The sequence below is a fragment of the Pseudochaenichthys georgianus genome, chromosome 7 (genome assembly GCF_902827115.2).
Source record: "Pseudochaenichthys georgianus chromosome 7, fPseGeo1.2, whole genome shotgun sequence".
NCBI classification, from domain to species: Eukaryota; Metazoa; Chordata; class Actinopteri; order Perciformes; family Channichthyidae; genus Pseudochaenichthys; species Pseudochaenichthys georgianus.
In genome coordinates this window covers 30,722,843-30,749,873 of record NC_047509.1, presented here as the reverse complement: position 1 = coordinate 30,749,873, position 27,031 = coordinate 30,722,843, and the positions used below count along the sequence as shown (strand labels likewise).

The 27,031-nt window shown below is 40.5% G+C and overlaps 2 protein-coding genes across 3 annotated transcripts in view; both read right to left on the bottom strand.

The window, feature by feature from the left end:
• arhgef19 (Rho guanine nucleotide exchange factor (GEF) 19) overlaps nt 1-824 on the bottom strand; it is a 30,505-nt gene extending 29,681 nt beyond the window's left edge. Inside the window, exon 1 of the mRNA XM_034087655.2 lies at nt 432-824. The gene's annotated coding sequence lies outside the window, so the exon portion shown is untranslated. The remainder of the gene's footprint in view (nt 1-431) is intronic.
• LOC117449781 (anoctamin-7-like) lies at nt 597-27,031 on the bottom strand. Of its 2 annotated transcripts, XM_034087660.1 has the most exons (25): nt 26,942-27,031; nt 26,679-26,815; nt 26,115-26,235; nt 25,831-26,018; nt 25,621-25,728; nt 24,361-24,497; nt 24,221-24,278; nt 24,027-24,137; nt 23,776-23,941; nt 22,777-22,867; nt 20,719-20,815; nt 20,492-20,635; nt 20,219-20,356; nt 18,823-18,921; nt 18,217-18,319; nt 16,567-16,678; nt 16,413-16,467; nt 15,909-16,006; nt 12,291-12,427; nt 11,390-11,595; nt 11,162-11,298; nt 10,560-10,650; nt 7,877-8,060; nt 3,051-5,112; nt 597-680 (listed from the first exon to the last, which is right to left on the bottom strand). In XM_034087660.1, exons 2-24 carry the CDS (start codon nt 26,790-26,792, stop codon nt 5,081-5,083), a joined length of 2,727 nt encoding a protein of 908 aa, XP_033943551.1. In that variant the 5' UTR covers nt 26,793-26,815; nt 26,942-27,031; the 3' UTR covers nt 597-680; nt 3,051-5,080. The 2 variants fall into 2 exon arrangements, with proteins under 2 accessions (XP_033943551.1, XP_071059932.1); XM_071203831.1 differs by lacking the exon at nt 24,027-24,137.

Sequence of the window (27,031 nt, the reverse complement as noted above, 5' to 3'; positions counted from 1 at the left end):
GGAGCTGCAGGAAACGTTCATGGATGCAAGCAGCAAAGACTTCCAACTGAATATATGAATAGTGAGGAACACCACCCCACTGGCCGGACATGTGCATACACTTATGTTTGGTTTTGTGTTTCATGAAAGGGAGAACAATGGTACAACTGTCAGATGTAATCCTGTAGTCCACGGCATTGCACATGCATGTGTTGAAGTGAGGCGTTTAAAAGCTTGATTTGTTAGTTAGATAAAACAACTTCAGGCAAACAGCAGTCCTGATAAATGTTTCATGCTCTCTGAAGCCTGGCTTTGTTTTCAGATGCTGTCAGATAAATGCAGTGCACCTGACAACCTGCAGAACACTACTTTGACCCAAGTGCACCACACCAAGCGTACACAGCTCAACTTTCACTCCGCAGCAGACATCCTCAGATGTGTGAGTACTGTACCTCATTGGTGTTAGCAGCCTAGTGTGTGTGCTGGCTGGCAGCCAGCAGCTGTGTGTGAATCCAAGCTATCCCAGGGTCAGGCTGAGCCACTCTGCTATCCATTGCTGCCTTGTGTTCCTCCCGGTTTCCCTCGCCAGCTTCTCCCTCTCCTCCTCTCCTTCAGTGTCTTTGTTTTCTAACTCAGCTGAGACTCTTCAAAGTCTTCTGTCCGGTTCTTCTCCTTGCTCTTGTTCACCGTGCCGCCTCCCTCTGGGAACACAAAAACAGGCTGAGAACAGCCACCACTTGCTGCTGCTCTCACAGCTACTTACAATGCAGATCTCTTCTCTAAGCTCCTCTGCTCTCCCTTCCCTCTCGCTCCCTCCCTCTGCTACTGTCGGGGAAGTGCTCTCTCATTTTCTCTCATTCTCCTCCCCCTCTCTCGCCCTTCCTCTAACTCCTAATAGTTATTTAGTGTCTCATTTCAGCACCTGCTTCAAGACAGAAAGAGACACAGAGAGGAGGGAGCAGACAGACTCGGAGAGAAAAATGTTGCTCCTTGTGGGAGTGTGCGCTTCATCAGCGAAAGCATTGTGTGTGTTCATGGACTGGTGTTGTATGCATGTGAGGTGTGCATGTACAACAAGCACTATATGCAAAAGTGCACATGTGCATGTTAGTCTTTGTACATGTATATGTATTTGCATAATTGTGTGTGCAGATTCACTGTTTGAACTGCCTTTATGTTTTAGTGCAACTTACACTAACGGCAGTCAGTGAGTTGTTGACAGAAACAAGCTGCTATGGCATGCTCTCTCATCGCTTGATGTTCACTAATCAAACATGAACATAATGGGGGGGGGGGGGGGGGTTACCTCGGGACACTACACAGCTGTGTTGTCTAATGGTGCCCATTTTTATAAAAAGGACACTAGAAGACTAAAGGGTTCAGAGCAATACTGATCCCAGTAGAGAATGTATAATATATATATATATATATATTTGTTGTTGTTATAATAGTGTAAAATAAAATTGTATTTTCAGAAACTAATTAACATGGGACAGGTTATGCTATACAAAGAAATAAAATGTTCTGTTTAATATTTGTATGTTGTGTCTCTACTGTGGCATGTCTCCATGCTTTAATGTTCAAAAAGCTCTTTATTTCTCTCATACTGCCTGTGCTGCAGCACCTCTTTTCACCCTCTGTCTGGAACCAGAGCCCAGTCTGCTCTGATTGGTTAGCTGACTGGCTCTGTTGTGTTTGGTCAACTGCTTAGAGATGTCCCGTCCCTTAGCCTATCACGTACAATGTGTTGGAGCGATAGCCAATAGAAGCGCAGGTATTACGTAGTGATGTCACTAGGCGTTTCAGGAGGACAGAAATTCCCTCTGGAGGGAACTTTAGGATTTGTAGCCTTTGCAGACCATTCACACACACAAACCTACAGAACACACTACAGGAGAGTGTTGAGTAGCCTAACAGCTGTTCCCCCTTTGAGTCGCCAGTAAGCCTTAAAGCAACACATCTTTTTATTTCAACAATGTCAACAGTATCGAATGATTGTGTTCAATGATATCCGTCACTTTGATTGTAGTAACAATCCCGTAACAATGTGCTATTTAAGCCATTTCTCTTGGTTGCAACAGAAAAGCTAAAAATTGGCAAATGTTTTCATAGACCTCCGCATACTTTATTTAGTGACATTATGTCGGTGTCGTGTGTTATGTTTCTGCATGGGTTTTTTGGTTGTTGTGTTTTTTCCTGTTGTTTGCTCTCCTGCTCTGCAGGGCTGGTGTGTGACAGGGGGCGTGGCTGGTACCCTCCTGGCTGCAGATGAGGCACACCTGTTCCCACTCACCTAATCAACCCTCTCTTTAAGAGCCTGGCCCTCACCTCACTACTCTGCCAGTGAATTAAATGCTGTTCGACGATCCAGAGTGACTCTCTGCAGCCCAAGCCTAGTTTTGTTCACATTGCAGTTTTTGAGCAACTTTTTGAGGTTTTGCCTGAGATGTTTTCCCTCTGCTTTGTTTTGTACTTTTCTGCAACCAGCCAGCTCCCTATCTGCCTTAGCCTAGCTTTCTTTTTCAAAACACCTTGAAACTTAACTTGTGTCAGTCTCTGCTTTGGGGTCCTAAGTATCTAAACGCCACAGTCGTGTATTTTAACCTTGTTTTGTTCAACTAAAGTCATTGTTTATTTTTTTTTTTTTTTGTTCCCGAGTTTTGATGTATTGTGTGATTGCAGCTTGCGTAGCACTGTTGCCCAAGCTGAAAGTGCCCCTTGCTGACAATAAAGTATTTTCATCCTGTATCATATACTGTTTTGTTGGCTGTTGTTTTGTTGCTAATGTTTATTTCCTTAAATCTGCAGATGGATTGTTATCTTTACACATTATTGATTATCAGCATTTAGTGGAATTTAATCCAGATATAATTCTGATAAAATCCTTCCATTGCCTATGTTTGAGTCTTCTATGTGACTGCATATATTCTACACATTGTGATGTGCATGATTTTGTAACATATCAGTTAGTTCTACAGAATGTCTCATCAGAAATATAGACAAATGATTTTACGAACTAGTTTTTGTGCATTTTTCTGGCCGTATTGAAGTGTCGTTTGCTGCATCATTACCTTGTGGCTGATCTGGAGCCTTGCTCTGCAGCCCCCCCTGCACACAAGCGTCTTCCTCCTCGCCCCAGCAGCCGGTGTCCACAGTGCATACCTGCGCTCGCTGACAAGTACTAACTCACTCTTCCTGCAGGCCCTGGCAGAGGAACGCACAGCAATCATAACAATCACAAGGTGAGAGAGACGAAAAGGGAGGGAAAGAGAGAGTGTGTATTAAAGAAAATAAGGGTACAAAAATTGATAGAAAGAGGAGAGCGTGCAGGACAGGGTGAAGAAAGGGTGAGGAGGAAGAGGAGGATAAGAGAAGCTACAATTCAAAGTCAGGAGTTGCCAGAGGCTACAGCCATTGGTGTAGTTAGAAGAGAGAAATCATCAGCGAACACCTGTCTGTGTCTGACTCCTAATAAATCAGCGTCCTCTTTACCTGTCTGCACGTCTCTTTGGATTGCTGTTTGGGAGAAACAAGAGTCGAGATGGTTCAGCTTGGACATTTAGTTCCTCCCTACAGCAAAGTGAGAACAGCTGACACATCAGCATTTTTCTCAGAATCCCACGCTGAGGAGGCATATGCATTCATCAAACTACATTTATTTTGATCTAAAAGGTCCCAAATGCAAAACAGCTCACACACAAAATATGTCCCACATCGAGGCACTATTCCACTCCTTCTTACAGTGTGTTACAGTAGCAAACTGTCCCTATGCAACTCTGCAGAACGTTCAAGTAGAAAAAACAAACATGCTCATCTTCCGAAGACAGCAAACATGTACAGTATACGTGTATTTACATTGCATCATGAAGGTCTAGATATTTGCATGAGTTCTTCATCACATCGAAGACAACAGATAGTGTTTGTTAATAACAGTTTACAATCAGTCTAAAAAAAACTGTGAAAAAGGTTTGTTTTGTGCCCTCTTACAGTATTATCTTAAGTGATAAAAGGTAGTGTGCACATAACTAAACAACCAAAATTAACTTAAAGGGGCGCCCCTGTATTTCAACATTTAATCAGACTTTGTGAAGTCTGAGGAAATAACGTTGATGATTTCATTGGATTTGAGATCTTATTTTTAAGCAGCGATCTGTAAATATTAGTTTTTTTATAATATCCTCAATAATGAGTATTTTTGATACGACAGGTTAATATAATGCCAAAAAGGTCAGTTATGCAGTATTATTGCTTAAAAGATCATGATAATTTTACGAGAGTTTCTATGCAGCCAGCGTTTTTTGAAGTGTGATCCCCACCAGGACTCTGTCAGCCTTTGCTTCATTGCACCAACTTCACTTAAGTCACAGGAGTGCCCCTTTAAAAATACACTTAACAGCAGGCTGAGCAGCAGTGCTTAACTGGTCTCTATTGTTGACCTTTGACTATGCTTGAATTTCATAAAAAAACATAGAACATCCATGTATTATTATTGGCTCTACACCTGTGACACACATTGCTGCATGTAGGTGTTAGTGATTTTTTAACTGGACCCAAGACAACTTCATATAGCATCAACAATTCATGCTGCAACTTTGGTTAGCCACTAACAACAACTAATCACAGCACTGGCTGCTTTTCATTTCATTTCATTAGACAGTATTTTTTCATTTCTGTCATGACAAAAAACAGAGATGGGTGAAGGATTCAGCAAATAGGGGGCAGGGAATCATCGAACTAAATAATGCTTTTTTTGTTCCATTCTCATAGGGTCTGCTCAGGCTAGGGCCCAGTCACTGTAGGGTCATAACCTAGTATGTATAGGTATGTCATGTTTTGTATACACCTAGTATGAATACAAGTCTTACAATTGTAGTGGGTTGACCTGAAAACGTACTTTAAAGGTTAGTTTAGCCTCCATTACACACCAGCTAATCATCATTTCTGTGCAATGGTAAACACATTGGTAAAGAAAAAGAAAACTTCCAGTGCAGAGACAGTATTCCACTCAGGGAAAAAGTTCACTCTTGTTATCCCAGATGGAAACAAGTGTCTTCAATTACTCCAATATCCCCTCCAACCACTGGTTTCCCACATGGTAGACCTAACTCATGTTTCCAAAGGACGCGTCGCTTCCTTCAGGGGTGCAGTGCAGTACAGTTTGTTTTGGGCAGGGAAGAAACGGGGATGGAGCAGAGAGACGGAAGAGAGAAATTAGTTCCGTCTGTAGACTTATACAACAAAAGCAGAAACCTAATCGTTGCAACATGCTACTAAATCACAGCGGGCTGCTACTTATTTAATATTGAGGGACTGGGCAATAAGTCATATCGTTTAAATTAGTTTAGTTTTAAAGTAATTGGTAAATATGTTGATTTATTTTCTGTCTGAGAATGACACAATAATATTTATTTCAATCTCATGTCTGTGTTAAGTATGGAGTTCGAGTCTGGAGGCGATTAGCTTAGCATAGCATAACTGCTAGCTTAGCTCAGTGCAATGTTAAAAATGCACCTGTAAAAAAAAAACGAATTAAGATATGGTATCTTAAATAACATATTCTCAAACGTAAACAAGACTATTTGTGGTTTTAGGGGACTTGTGTTAGAGTTGCTAGGTTTGCTAGCATTGTACCTTTACATTTATGTAGCCAGAGATGAAAGGAAAACAGATACTGGGCAGATGGAGCCAGGCTAGCTTCCTCCAGTCTTTTTGGTAAACTAGCTATCTTATGTCCAGCGTTACCTTCATATTTAACACACAGACATGACAAACCTTACCGTTACTGTATATTAAGCGTAAGGCTGGGTGAATGAGTGGTATTAGCTGTACCAAATAGATTGAAGCAAAAATAAACAATGTTTTATCTGACAAAATGTAATGATTTAATCTACATTTTTGGCATTTAGACTTTCAATAATGTTCAATCTGGTCACTCTGTTTCTTTTTTAGGGTTACAAATAATCAAATAATGACACATTCTCAGTTTCAGTCAGTACATCGATACAAGCCAAGTTCAAGTGTAGGATAAGAAGACATGCGGTCAAGCCATAATGATAACAAAATAATACTTATTATTATAAATAAATTGCAACGTTTTTGAGGTTTTGTGTGATTAAATAGTTGAACATTACACTAAATGTACTTTTTACGTATTACATTTATTTTTCAATATTTAAAAATACAGTATACATTAATATTGTATTATTGATTTCAACTTTGTCATTCAGCCCTAGTCGAGGGGCTACGTTCTGTAATTATCTGATCTGGAGGAGGGGGTATTTAGAAGGTAGAGATTAAACTTGTACATTCACATAAATACTTGAACATTCTCTGACATTACAAAGTCATACATTCGTGAAGAAACTCAGAAATGATCTGAGTTTAAAGAACATTATTTAGGTTTTTATGAATTACTCAACTTAACGTGTTAAAAACTTCTATCCATCTTAATTTGATACATTCCACTGTAATTATTTAAATAATGTCATTGTTCTTCAGAATTCCATTTACTTACGTGTATAATAATACTCACCTTCTCATCCAGCGACATTCACTACATGAGGCACATGACAACAGCATGGGTCAGAGCACACACACACACACACACACACACACACACACACACACACACACACACACACACACACACCACACACACACACACACACACACACACACACACACACACACACACACACCACACACACACACACACACACACACACACACACACACACACACACACACACACACACACACACACACACACACACACACACACACACACACACACACACACACACACACACACACACACACACACACACACACACACACGAGGATGACAATACAATCTGTGTATGTGACTGTATTCTTAACGGACAAAAAGTCAATGTAAAGGCTGTGTTCCTCGTGTGGAAAATGTGGAAACGCAATACTGTTTACTTCCTGCTTGAATGAATACCTTTTTGTGTTATTGCTGTTTTGAGGTTAAACATTAACAGAAGTGTTCAAACAGGATATTGTAAACAATGCCAACAGCCCTTGAGAGGTCTTTGGAAGTAATTAAATTCATCTGACATTATTTGGCTCTGGTCCCACAGAAATTATCCTTGATTATCATGTTGCGTGCAGTGTTGCAAGTTTATGACAGTAAGTCAAGCCGCGTGTGCTTTGTAACTGCTCCTTTGAGTTGTGTGTGTGTGTGTGTGTGTGTGTGTGTGTGTGTGTGTGTGTGTGTGTGTGTGTGTGTGTGTGTGTGTGTGTGTGTGTGTGTGTGTGTGTGCTTTTAAAAAGTCTTTAAAATCTGGAATTTATTTATGAGAACATAAGAAAAAAGGGCCAGGTTTTACACTCTATGTAACCTGTGAACTCTTGTTTCATTGATCACCTGGGTGAGACTGAATGAGACAACAACGAACTGCGTGACATCAAACATGTATATTGTGATTGTGAACAAGCTAATACGGAACTAAGGGAGTGTTACTATAAATAGAAACAGTACAAGAAAGTGTGTATTATTAACAATAACAAGGACATTATTTGTGTTTATTCAGAATAAATTATAAAAGTTAGGAAAACCTTGATATATGTGTTTGATATATTACTTTTACTACTATTATCTCTGCATATAATTGAACTTAAACACTCAAATTCTCTTATATATGAAGTACACCCTCATCAAAACATTTGAGGATTAGCTTTCTCTTGGCTTAAATATTCAAATACAGAGCAAGAGACTTTTGCTGTATGAATGAGTATGTGCTGCATTGTGTGTGTGTGTGTGTGTGTGTGTGTGTGTGTGTGTGTGTGTGTGTGTGTGTGTGTGTGTGTGTGTGTGTGTGTGTGTGTGTGTGTGTGTGTGTGTGTGTGTGTGTGTGTCCCATGTTCTACTGACCCGGGCTGGAGCTGCCTGGAGAGGCAGGGGCGGCCCCTCGGCCTCGACTCACCAGCAGAGCCTCCTGATTTTCGGCCAGAGCCTGCTTGGCCAGGTAGCGCTCCCTCTTGATCTTCAGCTCAAGGGATCCCGGGACATCAGGAACGATCCAGTCGATGGCGCGCAGCACGAAGAATACCACGTGCTGGAGCAGGGAGGACGTGCAGACAGTGAGATGTTAAAGGATCATTATCAGAGTAAAATGAAAACAGCCTGTCCTGTTCGAAAATCTGAAGATAGAACTTACTTATAAATAAAATGAAAACAGTATGTTCTCCTCTCTCCTCACAATTGCTTCCTTCGTCCTGGCCTGACATGACGTCCAATGACTTTCTTTTAACAAATTGTCATCATTCCATGGTATTTTTAAACTTTACCCTCGGTTTTTCATTTGCTTTTAGTTTAATCAGAGGCTCGCCCATAGCTTGTGTAAAGTCCTCTTTTTAAAGGGGCCTTATTATGTTATTTAGGGTTCTCCCTTTCCTGAACTGTGTGATATAGGTTTTTGTGCATGTAAATTGTCTGCAAAAGCAACAATTCGCACCAGAGGGAGTTTCTCTCCCACACACTCCCCCTGCCTGAAAGGCCTCCATAGGACTCCTTTGTTTACTTCCATAACATAGTGACTAACTACGTAACACTCGCGCTTCTATTGGCTGGCGCTCCAACACATTGTACGTGAGAGGCTAAGGGGAGGGACATCTCTAAGAGGTTGGCCAATCACAACAGAGCTTGCCAGCTAACCAATCAGAGCAGACTGGGTTCTGGTTTCAGACAGAGGGTGAAAAGAGGTGCTGCAGCACAGCCAGTATGAGAAAAATAAAGCACTTTGTGAACATTAAAGCATGAAAACATGTCACAGTAGAGGCACAACATATAAATATCAGCCTGAAAATGAGCATAATAGGCAGGGGTGCACATCGCTTTTTATTTTTGCTTTTAAATGAGTGTTTTTAAATGTATACTATGTTTTTTAATGCCCTTAATGTCTTTCATTTTTGTAAAGCACTTTGAATTGCCTTGTGTTGAAAGGTGCTATATAAATAAACTTGCCTATAGTCCAAACCTGCTCAATGTGAAAAGTGATAGCCCTAAAACTGTATTGAGGCAGGTTCCAACCTCACAGCCTCAACTGTGGAGCGCTTTGTTTCAACTCCCGTTCCTTTTAAATGTGCTACATACATAAATTGACTTGACTTTACCTGTCAAGAATGCACCTCTGGAATTCCAGTTTTTTTGCAAAACCCCATGACAGCCAAAAATGAAATATTACTCCTATTTCCCTCCTTAGTAATTACTTTGTCTCCCAGTACTTTTATCTGGCCACAGACGGAAGAGCAAAGTCATAAAACATATCCTTTAAAAGAGTCACTTTAGCAAATATGTATTTAAGAAAATGATTATGTTGGCGTGACAGATTATAGTTCTTGAATACAACTTAAATACTTTTCCGACAGTTGTGTATATATTGATGGTGGACTATGCTAAGGTTATTTTTCTTTTTGCTATTCTTATGTTATCTAGTGATTTATTTTATTATTTACAAAAGGTGAAAACAAGCAATGTACTGATCCTTATAACATGCCATTATATCTTGATCCTCTATGCAAAAGTGCTCCACTGTCTTCCAAAAACGATTACAAACACATGAGCCACACTGTACTGTAGTACAGGGTGACGTTTTCCCTCATTACTTTAAGCTCCGCCATTATGGTCAATTACACATTCACCGTCCTGCTGCCGCAAACAGTCACGATGCACCAAATGTGAATAGATCTGACTCCTGAGCAATTCTGCATAAAACTACAGTGCCCAGTAGTTTTAGAGAATTGCTGACTCTTTTAAGGAATGCCAGGAACGCATATGTTAATAACAACAATGAGGAACAGAAGGAGGAATTGCTAAACAATCAGTTTGTTTGGAATAGTGGCCAAAATGAATGCAACTGAGTGAGTAATATTAAAGAGGCCCTATCTAGTGTGTTATATAGGTTTATGTGCATGTAAATGGTCTGCAAACGCAAACATCCCTGTGTTCCATCCAGAGGGAGTTTCTCTCCCACACGCTTCCCCCCCCCCCCTCCTTTGTTTACTTCTGTAACATATCACAATGTAACACCCTACTTCTATTAGCTAATGCTACAACACATTGTACATGATAGGGGCAGGACATCTCTGAATGGTTGACCACTCACAACAGAGCTGGCCAGCTAACCAGAGAAGACTGGGATTTTTGAACATTCAAACTTGTAAACATTTCACAGTAGAGGCTCAAAACACAAATATGAACCTGAACATTTGCATTATAGGGCGTCTTTAAAAAAAGGAAGCGGTCTTAACGTATTTGAGAAAAGTTATTGAAGGAGACAGTAACGACAGAAAAAGTGTGGAACTAGTAAAACAAGGACAAGTCATCCGCAAAATAACATATGGAATACTGATATGGGTGAACAGTTACAGTACATACAACAGGAACACTAAAACAAACACTGAAAGAGGGCTAAGTTGCCAGTATGCACATGGGAACAGAGGCACAAGTGTGTATAGAGATGTGGGTGAAAGATAAAAATGAACAAAAGGTGGGCCGTAAATCACTGGAACAGCCAGAAGGAAACAAATAGAGAGAAAGGCAACTCCTTTCATACCTCAAAAGCAATGATAAAGCCAAGTCTGACAGCAAGGAGCTCCCAGTAGAACAGTGAGTAGTTTCCATCGTTGTCTCTGTACGCTTTATATCTAAAGTTGGGAGAAAAAATACATTACAAAAGAATATTAATGTTTAATCAGGGTGTGCGTGTATGCAGCAGCACATGACAACAAAGTGTGAAACATCAGTAATGCTACCCTCTGTTGGTCAAGTCTGTGATCAGACATTTTGACAAGTTTGACATTTTAAAACCTTTCAAGGATTTTAGCAAAAAGGACAGAACAAAACATACTCGAGTAGCAAGATATGTAATTTACAACCAAACTGATTTTTTCCACACTTGAAGAATAGCAATAGCTATAGCAAGTCGTGGCAACACAAATCATTAATGCCCCAGGATCCTCCAAAAATCAATAAACTTAAGAAGAACATAAAAAAACATAAATAAAATAGTCATAGACATAAGTCATTTGTGAGAAAAATAAAAATATAAACATATAATATAAAAAAAGATAAATAACGTAAAATGTATTTCTGTACGAAAGAAAAACTACAGTCTATCAGTAAGTTGTGGCACATTCAGATAAGCATACAGTGTACCTGCACATTGGGTACTCTGTGTAGTTAAGTGGGGCGTAAGCCAAGGTGAAGTTGACATATCCGTTGAGATCATTATCAAACTTGAACTGGTACAGCAGCCGAGGTAAAAAATCTGATGTGAAGGCTATCAGGAAGGCCTGCAGACAACAGAGAAGAATAACAAAGAAAATGTCTGAGAGGAGTGATCAGCCTGCAGTCTGGTGCTAAGGTCATTTTTAATGGACTCACGTTGGCGATGACGGACAGGTGTGACAGGGCTTCAAGGATGTTGAACCACACTCCGATGTTCTGGGCGCGCTCAGCCACCGGTCGGCGGTACTCGCACGCAAACTTGTGTGCGTCCAGACGGATCTCCACCCAGTTGTTGAGGAGGGCGAAGAGCGGGGCGAGGGGGAACGCTGCCACGAAGATGGTGATGAACCCAAACTGGAGCACTGCAGGGAGAACAATGAGGCACTTTATTATTTCTGCAATAAAATACAGCAGAACAAATATCCTATTTTCTATATTTATATTAGACAGTTGAATGGCAGTGACATCCTGTATATACATGTAAGAAACAGAACAGGGTTCTTGCCCATTACATGTCCTTAGTCTCAATACAAACGGTATTGTATACGAGCTATAACTTTGCTCCCAGATTGTTTTGGGCTTTGCTTTTCGAGAAAGTATTTGATGAAAAATGTGCCTAGCTGGCAAAAATGCTTTGTTTTTAGTAATAAAGTTAGAGTATCCTTTTCTTATAGAGCTTTATAATTAAATATGTCCTGCAATAACAAATATTTAACAATCATTTGTTTTATAACTGTTTGTATACCAGAATATTTTGGGTGAATTTTCCACGTTATTAAAGAAGGAAAACTGGACAAACATTAATATTTCAGGATAAAGATATTTGAATATGTTTTAAAAGTAAAACTGAATCATAAACTGAATCAATATGGCACCGCAAAAAGAAACCTTAAGAAATAGAAGGCTTATTATTACTTTTCCAGATATTTTAGATTTCTTTTTAATCCTTGTTTTAACTTTGTTTATTTACCCCTCGTATGGACAGTTTTAATGGAAAATAATGTGAATGTAGACATGTTTTCTCCAGGAAAAAAAATTAAAGAGATAGAATACTTGCCCATCTCCAGGTACTCTTCGAACAGGCCTTCACACTCCACCAGCTGGTAGTCTTCCTCCCAGCGCTGAGGCTCATGGGATGCCTTGTCCCCCATCACCTTGGCCAAAGATCTCTTCTGGTTCCAGGCCTTCACCTTACTGTCAGAGCAGAGACACAGAGCTTTACAATATGACACTTACGTACACTGCATTTCCTATAGTTCCATTTGTTTTGTCCCTAGTTTTGTCATTGTATTCACCCTGAATACAAACTATAATTCATATTACACGGAGAACAGTTCTCAGTCAGGATGATTTGCTTCGAGCATTGGTTTTCATTTCTTTAAAGTCGGATTCACTTGGAGCTGTAGTCATGGTTACATGTCCCTGAGGCTCAAACCTTTAAAAGCAGGTGGTTTGACTTTGAAATGCCATCTTCTTAGTAATGTATTCTTCCTTGTTGCAACACAAATCGCCTCAAAACTCTGTGTACGTGTCAAAGAAATCAAAGAGGTTTAACACAAGTCATGTGCTGGACTCTTAAAGAGGCCCTATTCTATATAGGTTTTTGTGCATGTAAAATCCCAAAGTTCCCTCCAGAGGGAGTTTCTCTGCATCTCTAAGTGGTTGACCAATCACAACAGAGCCAGCCAGCTAACCAATCAGAGCAGACTGGGCTCTGGTTTCAGACAGAGGGTGAAAAGAGGTGCTGCAGCACAGGCAGTATGAGAAAAATGAAGACCTTTTCGAACATTAAAGCATGGAGACATGTCACACTAGAGGCACAACATACAAATATAATAAAAAATATATAAAACCTAAACATTTTGCAAAATAGTGCCCCGTTAAGAAAATCCAACTCAGTAGAACAGAAATGAAGGACATCAAAGTGCTACTGGAACAGCTTGTGTGCTATCAATAGGATAAACCTTGTGGGGCACATCCTTCGAAGGATTCAGGCACTGAACTTGGACGCAGCTACAGTATCGATCACAGAAACCACAAAACCACCCTGACAAGCAGAACAAGCCCTGGCTGCCAGCGCACACACTCTCAGCTCCAATCGACCACTTCATCAATCTTACAGCAGCCGCACTGTATCAGGGGTATGAGCGTAGATAGATTCATGATAGAAATGTGTGGCCTGTATTTCACCCTGCCAGCTTGAACAAGTGGCGTACACAATTATTTGCCAGAAAATGATGGACGATGGCACCTTGCAAGAAAGAACGTCAAGAAAAAAGTGGATGGAAAGAAAAAGCAACACGAGACGAAGGAACTCCATTTGTAAATGTATGGGTTTTCCTCCCAATTGATAGGTAATAATCTTTTTTACTAAGCATTATAGTTCTCTTGTTGGAAGGCCTCTACAAACTGAATGTATTTCTGAAATAAAGGGAACACTTTAAATGATTTATTTAAAGGCTACCTACTCTTCCTTTTTGTTTACCAGAATCCTCTGATTCTCCCCTGTGTCTGTAGACCCACCCACCCACACACACACACACCCACCCCCCCACACACACACACACACCCACCCCCCCCCCCCCCCCACACACACACACACACACACACACACACACACAATGCTGCAGTGAAATGAGCTTTACTGCACCAAACAACAGGGAGCTGAGCAGTCTGTTGCAACAGCAAAACAAAAAAACAATGGCGATGTCTTATATCACATTTCTGTATAATGCTCATTATTATTTTTTTCTGTTATATTGAGCTGGATTTCCTTCTTTTTTTTTTTAATCCCTCACTTATGATTAAGCAGAAGTGCCTGCTAGTCTGCTCTACACGGCTGGGAGCAATCTCCAATCAACCACACCTGCAACCTGCTCATTAGCCACACTATGAAAGCCTGCAGCCTGCACTCATTCCCTGCCGGATTGTTGCCGTGAACGGTTTGTTGCGTGCCGCTCTAGCTTTTTACCAGCATATTGTTTGACAACTTTGCCTGCTTTTGCCTCACACTCATTTGTATGTCTCTCCCAGGAGGAATCCAATAGTGATGGCGAGATGAAGCCTTATGAAGCTTTGAAGCTTTCCAGCCAATTGGTTCGCAAAAGGGTTCATCTCATGAGGCTTCATCATGGGCTTCATTTGAACACAAACCCCCTGCTGGTCAAAGTGTGTAAAACAGGCAGATTAGACATCTCAACAGTGTGCTGTATCTCATACCGAGTTCCCAATGAGTAAAGCCTTAGAATAACTCTAAACAACGAACATTAAATCATATTTTCATATTAACAATATTGTTTTTATTCCAGTTGAATGATTGTGATTGAAAATCCTAAGGAGGCTGGTAAACATTGCAAAGAGGGATTTGTATTCCTTAATAATATTTTAACGTAACCATGTTGTAGCCGGAGAAAGGCTAAACCATATCAAAGAATACATTTATTAACTACATTATCTCATTTAGCTGTAGCTTTTATAAACAACAAAAATGACGTATTGTTCAGTCGTTGAACCAGGGACCCTGCGTCATGAGTCAACTGCTTTCCAGCTGAGCCACAGCACACACACTGAAGCTCCCTGAAAACACTGCAACATATTTATTCATGTTTTTATTCCTACATTTATTTATGCTTGTATCTATTTATACTTATGACATGTTCCGACCTCTATATAAGTGAGGGTCTGAGCTCTCTTAATTCCATCATGTCACCGAGCCCGGGTACAGGAGGGGTAATATGGTTCTTATTATACATCCATGGCGTGGGTAATATCAGCACTGTGGTTCAACCGATCTGAAGCGCTTCCTGAAGCAGTCACGTGGTATCGACAGGCAGCGAGGCTTCGTTTGTCATCGATGACGATACAAGCCTCGATACATGCTTCACAAAAAGCTTCGGGGATTACTCGACACACGCTTCGAAGCCTCGGCACAATATGTAACATCACTAGAATCCAAGGCCTTCCACACTCGCAGGACCAGCCAGGCCTCTCTACCCACCCTGGAACAGCTTTTTGCCACTGCCGCCATAACCAACCTCCACTCCCAGCTCCCCTTTTCTAATAAACAAATGTTACTTTCACCAGCTGATTCTGGGTCCCCTCCAGTACATGTGACACCGACAGGGACTTGTACTAGCTGCTGCAAGACTTCTGATAAATCGGACCGATAAAGCACGTTATCCTACTCTAAAATGATAACATTCTGGCAACATAAAAAAATCGAACCTGCAGCTGAAAACGTTTTAAGAATAGTAGGGCATAATGTTCTAACAAAGTTATCAAAAACATCTTCAAGTTATCACCAAACATTTTAAGAATGTTTTTAGAGAGCGTTTCAGAAGAACATTCTGGGAACCAAAGAAAAACTTCCCGCTGAAAACATTCCTAGAACAGTGAATGGTAACATTCTCAGAATGTTTTTAGAACCAAACATTTCTAGCTGGGATATTGTAAGCATGCATGCCAGACTTTGTTTTTACAAACATTAACCGGCTCATTGTGCCTTCAAACTTTGAAATGCCTATAATTGTTTGTTTAATCGACAATTTCATTTCACCAAATTGTTCTTCTGTTTGGGTTTTGCAAAGTGAAGCCATTTTGTGAAAAAACATGTGATACCTTGAGATCTGTTGAGTGAAATCAGAAAATGAACGATGTTAGATGCTGGTTTACATACGGGATAATGAACTCCTGAATGTTGTTGATGAGCTGCTTTCCCACCATGATGATGAAGAGTTGCTCAGCCAGCTCAATGAGGCAGCCCCCGGGTCCACACTGCAATAGGAAATACACAGAAACAGAGTTATTGAACTTGATACTTTTACATGCTTAGATGGAAATACAATAGAGAACCGCAGTGACTCGTCCTAAAACCCGGAAGTAAGTTAGCATTTCTACCACTCCCGGTTCCTTCGACAAAAAACGATGCAATTTCTCCATAGGATTTTGTAAAATAGCTCGAAATAAGGTCTGTGGTTGACACAAATTGAAGAGACAGATCACGTTTTGTTCTACAACATTAAAGATCACTACTATTTTCCAAAATCCTATGGAGAAATTGCATTGGTTTTTGACGAAGGAACCGGAAGGAGTTTACTTCCAGGTTTTAGCACGCGTCACTGCGGTTCTCTATGGCAGGGATCTAAAACACTCGCTCCTTCTGAGAATTATAAAGACTCACATCTTCATTTCTCATCCCAAACAAGGTCCCGTAGTTGGTAGGGTACCCCACAAACCTGCAAACACAGAGAAGGAGGAAAGGTTCAATCTTATTTGGCACAAAATGCGCTTTACGTCTTACTTTCTTTGTGTGTTGAGACTAACTCGTGTCTCACCTTCCTTTAAAGAAAGCTACATAGAAAGGGGACGAGTAGAAGTTGACAAACTGGAAGATGAACACCTTGAAGATAAAAGCATTGTCGTACTGGGTTTGTGTTCTGTGCATCTCTGGAAAAGAGAAAGCGAGGAAACAAAGTGTTAATGTCAGTAAAATGTAATGTTATACTTGTACTTAACTATGGCATTAACTGTATGGTCATCTTCATGCATTTGCTTACAAGTTTAGGAATCTTAGCAACAGCTTGGTGAAGGTAATGATACAGTATCTGATGGAAACAATAGAACTACTGTAGCAAATGAAGTGGTATAATAATATTTGTAGTTAATTCCATGTACCTATTTTTCTTTTAAAGGGGACCTATCATGCAAAATGCACGTTTTGATGTTTATACATAAATATGTGTCCCCGGTGTGTCGGGGAACTCACAAAGTGTCAGAAAATAAAACCCTCTCTCTTTTGCTCCGTGCACACATCTCTAAAAACGGGGCTACAACGGAGTTGATCCAGATTTGCGATCCCATATGACGTAAATTACGTTATATCGGATGGTGGACCCACGGCACTATCAGAAACGTCGCTGTATCAGAAACAATTCCCGACGTGTTTTGGACGTAATAGTCTTTGTTTACATTAGCAAGCATCGCTAACACTAAGCTGTACTGGAGAGAGCATGTTTGTGAAGAAGCAGGAAATAAAAAGGAACTCACCTTGTGGTAAACCCGCAAGAGAGAAAGTCTTTGAGCTCCATACTGTTTCAGAAATAATCCTTGATCTAATAATCCTTGCATTTCATCACCGCAGCATTTTAGACAGTATCTGCCAGGTCCCGCATGAGCCGGCATAAGCTCCGCCCCCTATTATTTTTTATTTGTCCTATGATAAGTCAACATTTCAATTTGTAATGTTCTTTGGTTTGGTTTAAATGAAGTACCCACTTTCATTAATTCCTGAGTTTGATAGTGCTATTTTGCATATCATACAGGGTTTGCATGCTAACAAGCTAAACAACGGTTCTGACAGTGGTAAACTATTTACTTGGTTGTGCTTAGCTGTTAGCCAACTAGCTAAAGTAAAAGTAGCAACTAAGACATGAAAAAATCATCACCATCTATTGAAGATACATAGGAGGTAATGTTAGATACTCTATATATTGAGGCTTTCTGGGCTAGTTGAGACTAGCCCTGAAAGCCATAACTTTAACAGGTTGTAAAGAATAATTTAGCTGCTGTTCATAAGTCTTTATGAGTAAGAGGATACAAATAGTTTGCTGTTTCTAGAGCCTAAAATGGAAATGTTATTACTGGTTTCTTCTTAAACCTACTAGCACAGTTCTTATAACTTTATTTGTCCATCTATGGTTCAGCGCTCCATCATATGCAACCATATGATGCCGTAACTAAACAAGACACCTAATAATGTCAGAAAAAGAGACACTGTGTTTTACAGTTGCTGAGTGCTCTGTGTTACAGTTGCGCACTCCCACTCAGCAAAGTTGTCGCCCACAATAAAAGATTATTCTTACCCTGGAAGCTGGGATCAAATTAAAGACATCATCTCGTCTTTAAGGAGTCTCATCGTTTAGTTAGTGGAGATCCAGTGAGAGGCTGATATCAATATATAGCATTAAGGCAGTATTGATTCTTACCCCATTTAGTGAGCTGCTCTGCTAATGCAGTGTAGACCCGGCCCATCAGCAGGATGAGGCCCAGACTCACTATACTGCTGCAGATGTTCGCTATGGTTCCTGCCTGAGGAGGAGAGCACACACTTGTATGTTAAGTATGAACACACACATACAAGTTCAGACGGTACAGAGAGTAGAAGGAGCTGATGTACACCTGTAGTGTAATCATGTAGTCGTCATTATACTGTCTATTATTAAAGACAGTTATTTCAACAAATCCCACTCAATTGTCCCTTAAGGCTCCCTTACGGTCGATATTCTTGCAAAAATAAACAAATAGGGATTTGTATTATCTTGTCTCATGTGTAATTTTAGTGGATCAAAAATGTCTTATGGAATTAATTTGCAGATCATCTGGTTCACTTGTACAACAAAGGCGGTGAGGGTTGTTTGGAGCCTAGTTGAAGGATGCTATAAAACGTTCAATAAAACAGATTTTTTTTTCAGATTGTGAATGACTAGAGACACAACATGTCGTAGTATGCGATATTAGCTTTGAACAGACAGATGGCAGAGATTATAATGTCCATATACACACTGTATATGCTCTCTGCTGCTTTGATGTACCTCTGTACGCAGGACGGGGCTCCCGGTGCGGAACATCATCAAGCTGATGATCCCGCGGCACATGACCACCGTCACCAGGAAAATCATCACCACGCACAGCTGAGAGGGGAGACACAGGAAGACAGGGTGTAAAACATTACAGTTTGTGGAAACACTCTTAACATCTCAGAGTAGTAGTAGTAGTAGTAGTAGTAGTAGTAGTAGTAGTAGTAGTAGTAGTAGTAGTAGTAGTAGTAGTAGTAGTATTTCTTGAGGTTTAGGAGGTGGACTAAATGTATGCAGTTTACCCCACCTTATTTGCTAAATAATAATAATAACCAGCAAAATCCATAGTACTTTCTATAGTTGGTTGAATTTATTTTTCAACTGAATAAAAAAGTCACTTGATTGGAACAACTTTGTTCTCAGTCACTGCTCTTTGTTTGCTTCCCAGGTACCGGTAAGTGATCGTAGATACTGTTCTATTCAGTCTGCCTTGTGCCATTTTCAATTGTCCAGCTCCGTCATCTTTGTCAGGAGAAACTGATCATAACGTATTGTCCCAGGAACAAGTAAATCCTGAGACTGAGCATAAAGTGTACAGGTGAGATGATCAGATCAGACCCAGCCCTGTGGGCCAATGACCTGGTTTCATTATTAGAGAGAGGTTCAGTTTCCACAGGAATAATACACTGAACCCCACCTCTCTTTCTCTTCAGGATCAAAACATTAAAAGCTCACATAGAGCAGAGCTCTACTGACCTCTTTACTGAAACTAAGAATAATTACAATGTTTGCAAGATTAGGAAAATGAAAATATGTTGATATCATATGTGATTATATCCATAGAAAACAAGCGGTGTAATTAAAAAGGAAATATTATGTCCATGTTCATATTTTGTTCCTCTACTGTGACGTGTACATGCTTTAATGTTCAAAAATGCGTCTTTTATTTTCCTCATACTACCTTTTTTCACCCTCTGTCTGAAACCAGAGCCCAGTCTGCTCTGATTGGTTAGCTGGCGGCTCTGTTGTGATTGGTAAACCGCTTAGAGAAGTGCCGCCACTTAGCCTGTCACGTACAATGTGTTGGAGCGCAAGTGTTACATGGTGATGTCACTATGTTAGAGAGAGGGGAACTTTGGGATTTTAGCTTTTGATCACTTACATGCACAAAAACCTATATAACACACTATCGGAAAGAACAAATAAAATAAGCATAATAGGGACCCGTTAATCAAAGAAACTTCACTGTATTCTTCAGTGGTTACATTGAGCAGCCAATCCGAGATGTATGCATTTTCAACTGATACCAGCAAACAAATACAATAAATATATATAATATATATATATAATATAATGTTACTGCAAATGCTGCTAAAATAGACAGAACGAACAGGTTTGAACAGTGTCTCACCATCATGATGATCACCATGGAGCCGGTGAACACACGGGCGAGCCTGGTCTTCTCTGGGAAGTACGGCTCCTTCACTCCGGTCACTGGGTTTGGCTCCATCGTCGGGGCCATGGCTGCAAACTCTGGACGAGGACGCTCCTGAGGGACACAGTGATGACATCAGCGTCAATGGACACACTCTTTGCTGGCCAATTCAGAAACGATATGTTTAATCAAGAGACAATAAGTGTATGAGAACAGTTTGGTCACTAAAGAAAGGAAGGATTGGGAGACCTCTTCTTCATGGAAGTCCATGCAGTCCCAGTGATGGGCCAGGGTGGCCATCTTTCTCTTCCAGTACTCCAGGAAGGTTACAGCCCAGAAGGACATGAAGACACTGAAGAGGACGGTTCCTGGGTGGTCAAACAGGTAGCCCAACTGCAATGCAGAATAACGTCATCAATGTTGCATTGTGGTTAAAAAATAAATAAAACTGGTTTAGTGGAAATGTTTTGTATTACCTTGGCCATGGTGCAGATATCAGACATGTTCCAGGCCTTGCATGTGTTACACAGAGGACACATGAGATAACTCGCTCCGCTGGTACAGATGTCCTTACTGTTGACAGACACATACATATGGATTAGTTACTAATGAGCAATTGTAAAGCTTTCAAACTAGCCTTTCATATTTTGATGCATCCCAAGCACATTTGGCAGAAACTATAGTTATTATTGTCACAGATAAGGAAAATGAACTGTAGTGTATTTTGCATTCACATAAAGCCAGGGAATATTTATTGAGTGAGAAAATAGAACAGATGGAAGGTGCTAAAATCATTCACAAGCTACCGCACCTTCACTGCAGTTAACCAGTGACTCACTGCAACTATGATGCTGCAGGAATACATCTTGGACCCACTGAGAGACGTCTATCTTCCACATTTATGTAATGGGAGGATTATTCTGCACTAATTGTCCATTATCAAATGAGATATCGGCAGTTTGTTGCAGCTGCCGAGAGCTCTCCATCCGTTCTCCACGAATCAATGGCTTTAATCTAAAGTGTGAACTAATGAAAATCATGAATCTGAGACGTCGTTTCCTTTCCTGAGATATTGACTTGTCTTCCGTTTACTCTAACCTCACTTGTTTCTTTATAGCAGGATGGATTTTCTGTCACTAAAACCAACAGAGAGGGAATGGTAAACACAACACAATTGTTTAGGCAATATTAGGGTACAACACTGGAAGAAAAGGAGTGACTATAATTCTTTGTAGGGAGAGTAGAGCTTTCTGTGCTGTTAAATACAAATGATAAATTGGGCCAAACAAACCTCATGTGGTTTGAACAACTATGGCGTTTGTTTTCATGCAGAACAGACTATGCGTTGATGCTTAGGTTTATTTGTATCTCAAACTGTGCTTGCTTTACATAATGTGGAGATAGGACAATATAATAGCGTAGGTACACTTTTACAGTTCTGGTGGATTTTGAGAATGTTAATCCTGTGTTTTCGACATAAGCATGTCATAATAAGATACTCCACTTGTAAATGTCTGAAGCTTCAATTCAACTTAAAATGGTGGCATAAAAGTGAAGAGTCGGACTTCAGATGATCAGTGATGCTCAGCTTAGTTTGTTTAAAGCCATCGTAGCTTTTTACTTCTGGCGATTGCATTTACTCTGTAACTAGTATAGAAGGAATGTCAATATGTGGAAATTATACTGCTGGACAAAATGTGTTTGCCTTATTTTCTGAAACGTCCAACATCTAATCCAGTCGAAGGAGCCCGAGCTAACTTTCAATGCTAACCTGTCCAGGCAAGATGGTAACACATTTGGCAACCTCACTTCGCCCAGTAGTTATACGATATGTCACAAAATGGTTACATCAGGTTAATTCCTCGAAAATCACCCAAACATTTTTTTATATCAAATAACTGACAATTAAATGTTTGCACAAGAATGACACATTGAATTTCGCTAATTTCCAAGACTCTCTTAAGCCAGTTCTTTCAAAGAGACAGTCAATCTGACCGAGAGTGAGCGGAATGAGACCTCAAACATACGGCCACTGATGTACAATCTGTTGAGTCAACACTTTTATGATGCAACAATTGACATTTTCATTATGATTATCTGTGTCATTGTAAAACATAACACAAGCTACATTTGTGAACTAATTGATACAGAGACGAAGAAAATGTCAGTAGCATATCAATATACATCTTATGCAGAATTAAAACCCCTGACTTTACTGAAGTGAGCCATGGTTTGTTTCACTGCTTCGGAAGTCAAATGTTAACATGTAGAGGCAATATTGTGTAAGATCTTTCACACAAATAGCAATACTCTTACTTTAATGAAGCGTCAGAATGCTCAGTTGATCCAGCAGAAAACATAATTTCTGATACTAATTCAATACTATCACAATACTAAAACTGGCGAAATTCCCCTCTAAGATTTGACCGACTTAATACATCAACTAAATCAACATAATGCTACACTCAACAGTCCAGCTTCACATGTATGTAATGCAATGAAACATGTATTTCCTGTGGGGGGTGTGGACTCACGCTGGTGTGTTGGTACCCATGGACATGACTCCAGACACAAAGACCAGGGTCCCGACCACTGCGGCCGGCAGCAGCCAGGCTGTGTAGAAACCTGCAGATACATGAAGATCCATTAGGGTCCCAGCTGATGCAGGGATGTGCTGCTTGATGCTGGAATGTCTTTTGATGAAGAGGTCGGAATGGCTTCGCAGAAGAAAACGTCTAATGAAGAGGATGATAGTTGCACTATTCCCGCTAATTCGGTCAAGTTTTTCGGTTTGGTTTGCTTGTTTGTCAACATGTTTGTCAACAAAACTACAGGCCATATTTTTTGGGAAACTTTGTGGAAGCGTGAACTATGAGCCATGGACGAATCCTTAAGATTTTGGAGAAGATCCGAATCTCGGGGTAGAAACACAAATGTATCTAATGATGTCCATGCTACACCCTTTTCATTATTCAGATATTTTATTTCTTATGTGATTTATCCAGCATGTATCTACCAGGCAGGTGCGTGAAACACACACATATTCCCTGGCTGTTGCATGGACTACTGTCTTAAACAGTATATTACAATGTTTTGGATTATTATTTATTACAGATTTCAAAGGGCGTATCAAATAAGCTCCCAGTCTTTAAGAGTGAGGTTTTGCTACAAAATAAAATATTATCCTCAGATTTAAAAGGTTAGGATTTTGAGGGAATCACCTAAAACTAATAATCATTATGTTGTCAGCTTAGAATGAGTACATCCTGTCTACAAAGTGTCTAATTAAGGCCACTGTAGTTCTCTAGTAGGAAAGGTAGGGGTATTATTCAGTTGGTAACCTTGTTGCTAGACGCTATTACATCCTACACACTGTTGTAGGATTGCTGAACCCTCTTTGAACAAGTTAGAAAACCCCATCCCCGGATGAAGACCATGAGATCCAACTGAAAGCTCTTGAAAATGCTTAGACTGTACATGTTTTCCACAACAAACTTCAAATCTCAAGGCAAAGTAATCCATGTTATATTTACCCAGCCAGGCAAAGTAAAGTGCAATCTTCTCTCCAAAGTACTCTCTGATGTGGTCCAGTGGCTGGTACTTGTACCATTTGCACCAGCGGCTCCAGTAGTGATGAAGAATCTGCCTCTGGTTCAGCTCGTCAGGACGAATCTCATACTTTGGAAGCTTGAAGGAGCCCTGTGGGAAAAGAAACATGCGTATTGTAGAGGACAGGCAGCAGAAGTGTTCCATCCCATTAAAGAGCAGATCAATCATGTCTGACCTCGTGCAGGGGGAAAGCCGCCGTGTACACGCCTTCATTCACAAGTCTGTCCACTCCAACCTCAGCCCTCTTCCTTTTGCCGTACACCGTTCTGGCAAGAATCTCATACACCTAAAAATAATACATATATTCTCCTTTCATGAGAGAACAATTTCACTGATTTGGTGCACTGAAGAGGAACTCCTGATACTCACAACACGGTGTCTCTGCGTGTTCGTGAAGTAGGTGTCATGGTTGTCACAGCCAAGAAACCTGAAGAAGAGAGACAGTCATTTAGCCAAAATAAACTTTGACATACCGATCCCGTTATCAACCATGGATGATTAGAAGTCACCTGTTCATCTTTGACTTGCGAAAGGCACATGTGTAATAGTCCAGCGGCCTGTTTGGCACTGACTCCATCATCACGTTAGGTATGCATAGTCTGTTCATGACCCGAGCAGATGTGTTGAGGTCCAGGTTTTGCTGGGCCTAAAAGCCAAACACGTTCTGTATGAAAAACATTTCATCTTCTTACTTTTTCTTTTGCTGCATTCATTTCAGTTATTTGGTGACACGTGTGGTTACTGGTGGTTAACAGTAAGTTCATTTTACTGATAAAGATCGCAGAGTTTTAAATGTAGAAATGTAGATACCAATTTGCATCCTGCTCAGGAAAGGCAGACTCCTCCAGTTACCATAGAAACTGGTGTTTGATGTAAAAGCAACACGAAGAGTTCATGATCCATGCAAGCAGCTACTGGATGTAGCTTTGAGCTACATTCAGCAAACTAACATGCTCGCTGAATGAAAGTTTGACTCAATGCTGCCATGTTGATGTTTAAGTTAAATATGTATACCATGTTTGTATATATGTGTGTTTGCGATTGTAGGCTGTGTGTCGATTTGAGTTTTTCCTTAACTACACTTGCCATACGTCACTTTGAATACGAAACACCCGGATGGTGAGTCTAATAATAAACTCATAATAGGCAAAAGGTTAAGTGTGAATTTTCTCCATCTCATTTGTTGCCCTCTTCACAACAAAGCGGAAGGGGTGGGAACAGCGGCGGATTAGGATACACTGTTTTTACTTAGTAATAACAGCCTAATGTTGTCGAATAGAAGCCAACAGTATGTCTTTAGGGTTAATTTTACAACAAAAGGGGTTTGACTTCTCATCAATCAAAGTACATAGCGTACATAGTGAGCTTCATTGAAGAGTACTTGTTTACCAGCCTGGCTTGTTAGCTTTCTAATGTCCAGTACTAAGTACTAAACATGCACATGTTTTGCGGAGGCTGATGGCATTGTGACAATATTCTTTTGACAAGCCATCCAACAGTCCAAACCACATTATGCCGCAAAGTTTAGAAATACATTTCAAGTCAGTAGTCTGAGAACCAATCATCTCTGTGCAAATGCCATGGTTATTTATCTTGTACATGTTTACACATTTGACATTGATCAGTATAAGTGGAACGGTAACGCATCTTGATGGTCTGAACACATTTGAAAGCACTATCTAATCATTGTTGTGAACTGACAAACAAGATACACATCTCAAGTTTCATATCTTCAAATTAGACCTAATTGATTAACCAGCAGCACGAACCTGCAGTGGAGCTCTGAGACAGAGTTCCTCAGCGAAATACACCAACACATCCCAAGGAGCGCTAAGTTTAAGGAAATGTATCGTTTTCTTTTCATTCGATGTTTCCTCCTAAACAGAACAGAGAACATTTGAATGAGAATCATCTAATTCAGAACAAAAATATGTGTAAAAATGAATAAAGATTCAAAGCAATAATCAGATTTAACGCACCTTTTCCATGACTAATCCAGCACTCTCCAGATTCTGGACAAACTTCTGCCTCCACTGAGCCAGCTGAGCCTTCCTGCGTTCAGACCGGCTGCTCTCCTCGGGGGGCGCTGCGTCCCCCTCCTCACCCGTCACCTCGCTCTTCCCTCGCCGTTTCTTCCGCGAGCGAATCTCCCACACGAGTACGAAGTCTGAACCCAGATGAAAAGGATAAGCGCAGGTCTGACTTGGTCATCCATCATTGAGCCTGTGACAACTAATGCAATGCAAGACCCTGATTCACCTACCAATTTTGGTTTTGCCATCTCTGAAGTAATTCCCCAGCTGTGGAACCGACTGGTCACTTTTTGTATTACAGTGCATATAAATGGGATCATCATCATCATCGTCGGCAGCTGCAGCTGAAAACTAAACGCATGCAAACAGTTATTAAAATAAAAAGTGCTTGCAAATAATTAAATAAAAAAATCTACTCACTGTTCTGCTTGCAAAACCTTTCTTCTGTATATGGACAGTTAATTAGCTCTTTATTAGATTTGACCTATAAGACCCCGTGCCATTACTCCGCTGCCTTCACTTTGCAATAATCCAGCAAGATAACCCTGAGCTTTTAACAGTATACTTGGATAGTTTAAAGCAAATGTTGAGTTTCACAAGACCTTTTCTCCCTAGTGATCTAGTTTGTAATCCTGTGTATTTCAGATACACTGCAACATGTCAGAGAAGTCAGTGAGGTGTGAAGGGATGAGCGAGATAGCAGGGTCCATCGCTTCTTTTCAATCTGTGTGATGCCTAGATAAAAGGAAAACAGACCGCAGTGTTATGGGGGGGAAAAGTACAATTGTGCTTACACATCTAGGTGGGATATAGCTCCCGTTGTGCACACTCCCATATCCATCTGTGGCTTGGGCTTCACTCTCAGAGTGCAGATCCAGGAGCACCTCTCGGTCTCCCTTCCTCAGCATGATGAGGAGGATGGCAAAAGGTCCTGTGGGCGGTCACATATGCTGAGCGTTTACATGCAATCGCACTGTTGAAGAGCTTATTACTGAAGTAAATCCCAGATACACACATGCTTTAAAGAAAGATACTCAAGCGAGAAAAGATACTGTACCTTTGCTGTAGTGAAAATCAGCTGCTGAAGTGTGAAATCTGTTCTTCCCTTCTCCCTCTTATATCTCTGCGTCCGTCAAGCTCCTCTGCC